Source organism: Melanostigma gelatinosum, assembly GCF_949748355.1.
Source record: "Melanostigma gelatinosum genome assembly, chromosome: 22".
Lineage (NCBI taxonomy): Eukaryota > Metazoa > Chordata > Actinopteri > Perciformes > Zoarcidae > Melanostigma > Melanostigma gelatinosum.
The window spans coordinates 9,755,016-9,765,432 of record NC_136655.1 but is presented as its reverse complement, the minus strand read 5'-3'; the positions used below and the strand labels follow the sequence as shown (position 1 = coordinate 9,765,432).

The 10,417-nt window shown below is 42.7% G+C and overlaps 1 protein-coding gene across 1 annotated transcript; it reads right to left on the bottom strand.

The window, feature by feature from the left end:
* Window positions 1-589: 589 nt before the first annotated feature.
* ppp1r3aa (protein phosphatase 1, regulatory subunit 3Aa) lies at window positions 590-7,679 on the bottom strand. Its single transcript, XM_079294161.1, has 4 exons — window positions 6,938-7,679; window positions 5,920-5,978; window positions 5,458-5,549; window positions 590-4,970 (listed from the first exon to the last, which is right to left on the bottom strand). The coding sequence occupies exons 1-4, from the start codon at window positions 7,669-7,671 to the stop codon at window positions 1,863-1,865; spliced, it is 3,993 nt and encodes a 1,330-aa protein (XP_079150287.1). The 5' UTR covers window positions 7,672-7,679; the 3' UTR covers window positions 590-1,862.
* Window positions 7,680-10,417: the final 2,738 nt, after the last annotated feature.

The following is a 10,417-nucleotide window of genomic DNA, read 5'->3' as shown; positions in this document are numbered from 1 at the left end:
TACATTAAAGACAGCCTGCTAAGGTTCAAAGAGTTGATTTGTCTGATACTCGACGTGTAATTCGACCGAAGCTTCCGAAGATTAAATTCTTCAAAGATCATAATTCTGACATTTTTCTTAATGCTACAAGTTCATCGAAACAACGAAATTACCTTTTTGAAGCAGTCTCCAAATCCAAGAAGGAAGAACTGCTGACTGGCCCTCCGGTCTGTGAAGGGTCTTATCTCAAAGTCAGTGACTTGTTTTATGAGAAATACTGATAATAATAAAGAGTATGTGGCTGTTAATACACAGTCTGTGAACAATTGCCGGGATCCTAATCCTAAAACCCAGAGATAGCAGATAGAACATGGCTACATATTGGGCACAGATAGATCTAGCATACTTTTTGCATTCGTCAACAAACATTTTGACGAGGAACTGGTTACTTCTTGTTGAGTGTAATGAAATAAATATACAAATTGTTTCTAAACTCTCTCTGCTGGTGTCATTTGCTATGAATGGGTCCAAAATTAAGTAAAAGAAGTAGAAAATGAATCAACATATTTCACCAAAAATGTGTAAATGTTGTAAAAGAGCCAAGAAAAAGTTAAAAGTTTTTCTTTTATTGAAGAAAAGCAAAGAAAGAGAAACATTTCAAATCTCCAATGCCCCACAATGCATCGTTTGTCTATATCAGGGCTCTCAAACTCATTTTCACTCCGGGCCACATCAGCATCATGGTCGCCCACAAAGGGCCGGTTGTAAATGTCACTACTCGTAACATATTGTTAAATAACTCTCTGCATTCACAGTTTAAAGTAGTCTTCAATGTACTCACAATACATTTACATGTTAAATGTACAGTAACCAGCCAAAGAGCTGCTTATAACTGTTTAAGTATCTCATCATTTTGACTTTCTATCTCATAATTTTGACTTTCTATCTCAGAATTATGACTTTCTATTATAGTTATGACTTTCCATCTAATAACTTCGACTTTCTATCTCACAATTTCGACTATGGGGATATTTTTATTATTATTAGTCTAACTTTTAAAAATTGTTTTAAAAAAAACCGGGCCGGGAGTTTGAGACCCCTGGTCGATATGAATCAAAGACAGACTAACTTTGTTCCATTTGGTGCATTGTAAAGTGATATTGTGCCCATACACCACTGCAAATATACACACATCATACACATAATTCTTTACACCAAACCAGCATGAACTAACGCATTCAACAATCTAATATTAATTTCGTCAAAGAAAGAAAAGATATATACTTTTTATTTGGATTTGAATGTTAAGATGATCAAAGTTAATTCAAGATTTGAAAAGATACATTTTGTTGAAAAATCGAACCTCTCCTGATTCACTGATTTAGTGGTTCCCAATCTGGGTGGTTGGGAACCACCACAACGGGTCTATATTTACATTATAGAAAAACACATTTCTACTACACACCAAAGTGCATTTGTCATAATTTCCTCTCATCATTTAAATACAACAAAAGCAAAATCACTAATAATAATAATAGTAATAATCTGTAGACTTGCAACAAGTGACAATGGGTCACAAGTAGGAAGTGCTTGGTTAGGAGTCACAAATCAGAAAAAAGGTTGTGAAACACTGCACGAAGAGCACTTAGAGTTAGAAACAACCAAATATAAACACACAACCAAACACACGCTCGTGCTGTGGGCAGCATTTTGTTTTATTGCAGCCATTTTTGTAGCTTCCAATCTTTTTATCAATGGCCTACCAGCCTGAATAAACAGTATGACGATAGTGAAGACATGACAACTAATTTGAGGTTGATGTACTGATACAAATGCTACACACAGCAGTTTGTAACACCCTTATATATCTCTAAACTCCCGGCCTATCCCTCCATCACCTTGTCTTTCATCCCTCGATGTCTCTTCCACTTAGAAAACCACCAGCACAGTGAAAATATGTAGAGCGCAAAGAATGCTGGGAAGTCATACAGGAAAGCGATGAAGACGAACCCAGCAACTATGAGGATGCAGAGTAGACTGAGGATGTATAACACACTCCGCCATACGACACTATTGGACTCTTTTAGTTCGTCAGAGGAGGAACCCGGATGTTTGTGAGATGTATGTGCTGATGGATTGAAACTCTCCCTGTGGGTGTCTTCCATTTGTCTGCCTGTGTCCTGACGGGTGACTGATCTTTCCTGTATTTGAGTGTAGTTTTCCTGATCCTTTAAATCTTGACTGAGATGAGCTATTGAATTGAGAGGTTCTGGGAGAAAGTGAGTTTGCTCTGCTGTGGTGAGTGACTGACTTCTCTCTTTTGGGGAGTATTCATTGCTCTTAGTGGCTACGGTTTGCTCTAGGCCTTGACAGGGGCTTGGATTTGGATCTGTTGGCAGATCTGTCAAGGAAAATACACCCGAATCAAATGCATCATTCAAGTCCTTCTCAAATGGATCGTGGCAATCTTGTCTAATATCAGGTACATCTGCCAGCTTGCCCGCCATTCCATCAACAATATCCGTGTCTCTATTGGAGGCCTGTTCTTTCCGACCGAACACCTCCTCCCAAATCCCCCTGACCAAATCGTCTGCAAATCTTTCTATGAACATCTCCTCTGATCCAGACTCCATCACTTCAAGTGCGACAGCATTTTCTGCTGTAATAGGGTCTTTTGTTCCCTCTGACAATTTCTTACACTCAACACGTGGAGAGCCCTCAACTTCTGCTGACAACTCTTGTTCTTTCAATTCAGCCGGCGCATTCTCCGTCTCCCCCTGAGCGTTCTCCGCATTTCCCACCGACTCCCCCAGTACTTCTATTTTCAGCTTTCCAATACTCACCCTCTCATCTTTGTCTCTCTGACTCACATCTCCCTCTGTTCTTTCTAATGTCTCAGGTTGGTGTTGAAGCTCTGTTGAAGTGTCTCTCTTTGCAACGTTCTTCTTCTTCTTCTTCTTCGCTTCTTCAGGGCTTAATTCACAGCCTTCATCTTCTTCCTGACCCTTCATGTCGTCCTGGGAATGAGTCGATCTCATTTTCACCCCCTCCATGGGAGTTTGGCTGCATTTATCTGTTAGAAAAGGTCTGAATGTATCATGGTCACCTTTCATTTCCCTGGGTTCCGCTGTTTGTCTTGACTGTGCTGCTGGGTTTATTCCCTGTTGCTTCTCAATTATTCCATCACAACTCAAACCTTTTCCTTCCTCCCTCTGATTTGAGACGAGTACTTGTTCATCTGTTTTAGATTCCACTGCATTTTCCTGTATTTGTGTCAGTGTTGAGTCCTCTGATTTCTCAATGCACTCCTCTTCCCCTGCTCTCCCCTCCCCTCCCCCCTGCCATGGTAAAGCTTTGTCATAATGTTCCTCATTTAACACCTGAATAATTCCCTCTTCTGCATCAATTGGTGTCCTTATTTCATTGATTGCTGTACACAAGCAAGGTTCCACCTCTGTCTTTTTACATGCTTCCATGTCTTTGTTATTTGATGCAACATCTTCCCTCTCGGATTCCTCCAATTTGGATTCACTTGCCATAATTTGGCTTTGCCTGAAAGATGTTTGGCTTGAATTGGATTCAACTGCATTTGTCTGTGCGAGTCTTATTTCGTTTTTATCACTCTCATTCTCCTGTAATGGATTTTCACTGTTTTGGTTCAGCCTGAATTCCTCGCGTTGCTTTTCATCTGCATACCACTGGGAGATTATACACTCCTCTGTTTTCCGCGGCCTAAATATCTCCTCATCTGTAGCTCCTTTATTTTCCGTACAGTTACTCCCTTCCTCCATTCCTTGTCTGGATGCGGAAAAGACAAACCCCTCCCCATCCTTTGTCCCCTTTCTGATTGTCCCCCTAAATGCCAGCGTGTCATCCGTCACATTGTGTGCGGTACCTGTAACCTCCCCTTCTCTGCTGGAAGAAAGCCCCTCATCCAGCCTCGCTCCCTGTGAGATCCTATCAACGGCGGTGGCATTCTGAGACTCTGGCATTGCCGTCATATCTGTTGTCTCTGACTCCCCTGAGCTTGTTACTAAGTCAGCTGTGTGTGGTGCTAAGGGCTCGTCTCGTCCTACTCCTTCTGCTTTCCCTTCTCTTTCTTGCTCCCTGATCGCATGCTTGTGACACTCAGCTGAACTGTCAGCATAGCCCTCGGACACAGGCGTTGCCCCCCTGAGGCAAGACTCCCACAGAGTGTCTGTTACGGGTTGTGTCGGTGACCTTTGGGATGCGTCTTGTGTCGCTGTGTTGTCATCTCTTGGGCTGTCGACACATGCCTCTGCCGGCTGGTGGTCTTCGGCGTTCGCGGCAACATTTGCCGATGCTATTTGGCAAGTATCTGACAGCAGCTGACATAAAGCTGAGGTGTATGCGTGTGAGGTGGTGGGCGCATCTGTCTCCACCTGAAATTCATGCTCTTGACTGCTTGGTACATATTGAGCATTGGGCTCTTTATCATTTGAGGGAGACACTAGCGCCGCTGTCTGCAGCCATTCTGACTCTGGAACAGCAGAATGGTCCGCACAGCTTGGCCCATTAAGAAAAGCCTGCCATGCGTCGCACACGGAGGTGTTTTTATCAGTGGTATCATCTGTACCGTTACCAAAGGTCCCCCACATATCACTAACAGAAGGTGTGTCCTCTTTATTTTCCTCTGAGGCTTTTGACAGGGTCACTTCAGCTCTTCCGGTCCAGATGTCGTCCATGTCAGCAGCCCTCCACTGCTGGTCTTTGTCATTGTTCCAGTCCAGCGTAAGCAGAGGAATCTGGTGGTAGGTGAGCACCTGTGGACTCCCGTTGGATTGTTTCTTTTGCCGTTTATGGAGGAAGCCGGCAGAGTCGTCCCACAGAGTTGGCAAAGGCTGAGAAACTCTCAGGCCGTTGGCTGAGTCGTGTGAATAAGCCTTTGGGACTTGCTGCCTCCTTTGGGAGAGGTAGTCCTGCACACGTGCCATACGTGCTACTCTGTGTCGGCTTTTTATGCTTTCCACCTGTCGAAAAAAGGCCAAAAGTCAAGCCAAGGGTTAATGTTTGATCCAGTTGAACTATAACTAGAGGCTACCAGTTTTGTCGGTCTCTAAGGTCACAAGCTACTTCAAATCCTCACACTTGATGATAAAACTGGATGCAATGGCCCATTCAGTTTTCTTAACATTACTGTGATGATGCAATGCATTGCAACAAAGCTGCTACCTCAGCACATAAGCCTAATTTTGTTTACATCACCACCTTTACTGCACCTTTACAAGCAGGTTGCATTTATTATTAATAGTTTGCACAACTCAGACATGCTCTCAAGTGTCAGGTGAGCTGACTTTTCATATCCTTTTGGGGCCCACTGAGCACCGTGTAGTGTGACATGCGTCTTTGCTTCAGCTGTCGTATCTTTGCAGAAACAACACAGATACTTCCTCACTTTATATTTACAGCGGTGTCAAGAAGAGTCTGTTCCTCCAGAAGATGATAAATGAACCTCACCAAAGGTTTGTGTTCTTCCTGGTAGAGTAACGATTGTACATCTGTGCTGTTCTTTCTGTTCGCCTCCTCTGCTTTAGGTGTAGCCTCTGCATCTGCAACAAAAAAAAACAAGGGTCAAAATTAGCTTGCACGCTCATATACACACACACACACACACACTTAATTCATGTACATGCATGCATGCACACACATGGAAACATTTAAGGGGAACAACGACCATTTTAAGAAAAAAAAGATATTATTATGGAGGCTATAAAACGTGATGGAGAAAGAAATACTGCAACCTGCTCATGAAATCCACTGGAACGGTGAACTCCATGACAGGATTTGGACAGCAGCTAGCTTGTAGTTACAGTGAGGAACAGCACTCCAGGAAGGCCATCATGTTACGCAGCCTCCAGAATCATGTCTTTTTTTGTTTTTGTTTTGAAGTGACCGTTGTTCCCCTTTAAGTATACACACCTGCAGCAGCTGTTGATGGGTTACTGGTCTCCCTGGTCTTTTCCTCTGCAGCTCCCCTCCTATGGTTCAACATGAATCAGAAATAACATTACATGAACTAACAGGTGGTTGTTTTTACAGCTGTTAAATCCCATTCTTTTTACATTCTGTTGTATTGTGAGGGGTTGCATTTCAAAATGCAGTTTCAACTTTTTGACAAAATGTTGCCAACATTCAAACAGGGGCTACAATGAAACTCTGTTGTATTCATGTTTGGCTGTATTTGCCTCTGTGGATGGTGACGGTCAAACCATTCCAGCTTTTCAAAGGATATGAGCATTTAAATGACTAAAGTTCCATGAAATTGTAAAATAAACATTCTGCATTTTATCTGATATCCTCAATACCCTTTATTCTGCTGTTTTTCTTCGTCTCATCTGCTGCACCTGCTAAGATGATGATACACAGTAAGAGGTGTAACACTAAATAGCTGGGATCCTTATTTCCATGCAGAGAGCATAAGCTTGTACCAGCAGCCTTTGAAACTGAGACAATGTAACTATTAATCGTGTGTAATGTGTTTGTCTGCTCTATTATCCCGTTTCCAGAGCTTTTATTCTGCAGCAAGTCAGACCAGAACAAGAGGAATGAATGTGCATATAAAGCAGAAACAAAGCATCTTGTGAATTGGAGTCAAAGAGGAGAAAGTGAGCATATCTGACAGTCTAAGCCACGGTGAGACGTCATGGAAACCTGGACAGACACCTGACCTTAAATGGGCAATATGTGTTCTGCAGCCCAAACATCCATTGCTGAAAAGTTACATCAGCGCTGACTGTAAACACACAATTGCCCTTCCAACTTCCTCCTAATGAGAGAGCAGCACCGTTTAAACACTCGCACTGTGTCACATTTCTTATCATGGTTATTTGGGACCTTTTCTTGTGACAAAAAAATAACTTTTGCCAAAAGTGTGATGTGACTTCCTTCAGCAGAGGCATGTTTTAAAAAAAAACGATTGAGAATTAGCTTCTCTCACCTGATAGCTTTGAGACAGCTCCTCTTGCTCTTGTTGCCGATACTCTCCTCTTGCACTTGAGCCCCATTCGCCTTTGCATGTCCTTTCCGGTGGCAGAACAGCACATAGTTCATTTCCTTGTTGTTCGCCCAAAAAGTGCCCACTGAAGTGTCATAGCGGAGACATATCTCCACTCTGGTCCCCCCTCGTTCAAAGGGAGGCACCAGAGTATACTTGAAGGTAAACCTGTCTGTTTTCCTGTCACTGGATCCAGGCACATACTCCGCTGACAGGTCAAAGTAGTTTGTCCAGCCATCCAGGGTCATCCGGGCATTGACAGACTTGCTGTAGCACAGGTTGACCACCCTGACGATGCCACGGAGTGTGGTGGTTCCCGGGAGGAGCTCGATGTTTTCGAGCTCAACCATCTGGTCTTGGAGCCTCTGGTCTAGCTCCTCTTGGGATGAGGGAACAGTAAACAGACAGGACATGGAGAACTCCTCGAAGGGATGGGTCGCCCCATTTTTAGGGGGCTGGCTGACGTCTAACTCTGCTACTTCAGGGTTGTCAAACTCCTTGACTGACACCAGGTTTAGGCCGAATGCATCTGCGAATGACACCTTCCTCCGACTGACCTGCGGGGGCCCCGGTTCGGAGTCCTCATCTGTTTCATCGTCCGTGGTGGAGCCCATCGGAGACGAGGCCTTCATCCCTCCCTCTTCCCGCTCCCCGTTGTTTTCCCTCTCCTCCTCCATAATCTCCCCTTCCTCTTCCAGGGTTGGGATGTGCAGACCCTCCATAATGCGCGGTGGTCTGAGAGGCAGCTGTCTGCCCGTCCTGCCGTCCGTCTGGCTTGGAGGGTGGCACGGATCAGAGTGCCCCTAGCCTGGCTGCAGTGATACTGTAGAAAGGAGAGCAGGCAGAGGACGCGACTTGACAGATGGAGTTCGGTTACAGCTGAACATTGTGAGTCTGAGCCAGGCCTATTAATAGGACGCTTATAACTGGACCAGGGCAGGCCAGTTATCCTCTCAGTTATCCCCGCACAATATGTTTGCAAGTTACCAAATAAATAAAGGGAAATACAGCCTCTATAAAGCACTTTAGAGTACAACTCATGTCTAAACAGGTCCATGTTTGAAATATATTGACAGGGTGTCTGTATTTTGCTCCTTCAAATGTGAAAATTGTCCAAGATCCAAACTAATAATCTGTTTTTTTAACTTTGTTGCGGCATAATAAAAAACACAATAATGACATAACTGAGATGGGAATTTTAATCCGAGTGTAGCGGAATGACACGATGTCTTCTGGTCATGGTGGCAGGTGATAACCGAGACTGTCGTGTAACCATATAATTTTATTAGCATGAGAATCCGTGCATGTAAACACACAGCTGGACAGCTCTGTCAGATGGTGCTTCTCTCTGGGTTTGCATGGAATTGGAAACTGAACTATGCGTAGTGTAGCATGTTAGCATGCTAACATGCTACACTACGCATATTGTAATCATCAGCATGTCACCATTGTCATTGTGAGCATGTTAGCATGCCAACAGTAGCATTTAGCTCAAAATACTGCTGCGTTCAGCATCACGGAGCAGCTAGTGCAGCAAGTCACTCGCTGTACAAAGATGCTGTCATTTGTCACATATATTCAATTACACACAAATTACTATTAGCAACACTGTTTTTTGGAGAATTGACATAATGTCGTGCGGCAGGATGCTACAGTGAGTTGACCTGCAGTTGAATAAGCAACGTTTAAGAAGCACTGACGTATCCCCAGCACACTGTCGCCCCTACCTGCTGCATGGGAAATGCTCTGGAGCTGATTCTGACCTCTGACCTCCATGTGCAGAAAGCAAAAAGTAAAAAAAGAAAATTCCCTGTTGAGATCGACAATGTCTCAAATTATTATAAGTGCTGGTACTGTGCTTGAAAGGTCTCTGGACTGAGTATCTACAGATCCTCTCGTATCATTGTGATTGCAGGCAGCCTTCATTCTTTAGGTTCACTGCATCGTGGAACAGAAGACTGAGGATTGTTCTGTTCTTTGCAGCGAGCTGAGTTTTTTTGTGTGTGTGTGTGTATGTGTGTGCCACCGTCTCGGATAGGAAGTTCAACTGATCCTCGATGTGCAGTGTAACTACACCCCCAAATCCAGTATATCTTGTAAATAGACTTCAGGGCTGGTTATACAATCCTTCACAGGTAGGTGAGCAGCTTTGTGTCCTCAAAGGACCGTTTGTTCTACGTTTTCTAAGCCAAAGGTTCTCTTGTTACTTTTAATTGCAGTTTCGGACTTTAAATAGTATCAGAAATTCTCATTTGCAACTTTTGTAAAGGCAGATGTATACGAACAAGTGTTAAAAATGCTATATATTAAAAGTTACAAACAATTATTCAAGACACTGCCAACACCTCTATGCATACAGTCTGTAACACTTTAATAACATTCCAAAAAGTAATCAGCTGCTACTGATTTTTTGTTTTAATTCCATTTTAAGGGTTCACAATTAGACAGTAAGCTGACAACGTATGAGGAACAACTTGCACTACGACAAAAAGCAATCAAACGCCAAATCAACACCTCTTTAAAAGTGTTAAAACAAATGTGTTTGCTCCAATTATTTTGTGAATTCTATGTCGAATGTATATCGGTAGATGGCACTACGTGATCAGATTAGAAAATATGTCAAATTAGACGACACATCAGCCAAATTCATTTGCTTTCCCAGTTTGTGATAATGAGTTCCAATTGTGCAGATTGTGTTGGAGGAAAAAACTCAAACATTCAACATAAAGAGAAAGGAGAAATAAGAAAAGTTCCCAGTTATTTACAGTCCATTGTCTCATGTTACCTCGGACAGACTGTTAGTAGAAGTGACCAGTAGGTGGCAGCACGCCACCACAATTCCACCATACACGCTTCCTCATCACATCCGAGACACTGTTTCCTCCTACCTTTTTATTTGATGGATTTTTAATTAGCAATAAGGAACTGTTCCACAAACAAAAACACAAAAATCCAACAGACCAAATGATTGCATGTTAGGCAATATGATACTTCTGTCCCATTTTTACAACCCGGACAATACTTGTTTTGTAGCACATTCATTTTCATTTTCTCTGACAATTTTTCTTGAAAGCCATAGGCCAGTCTTGGGACATTTTGGATGAACTGAATAGTAACGGTGCATCATATTCCCATTAATGCCCACCAATGTCGGAAAGTTTGATAAGTAGACCTACTGGGAAGGGATGACACTATTATATTAATATGAATAATAATCACTCATAAGAAGTCGAGTATTTTTTTATGCGTTTACAAAAATCTCCGGGGAAACACACTGGATGCAAACTGTGCTTCTTTCATTAAGGGAAAAAAAATCACATTTAGCACAATCAGCCAGTATAAAAATTGATATTAACAACATTAAATATAATAAAAAAAAGTGTTGACAGTAGAGAGAATAAGACAAAAATACACGTTTCTTAC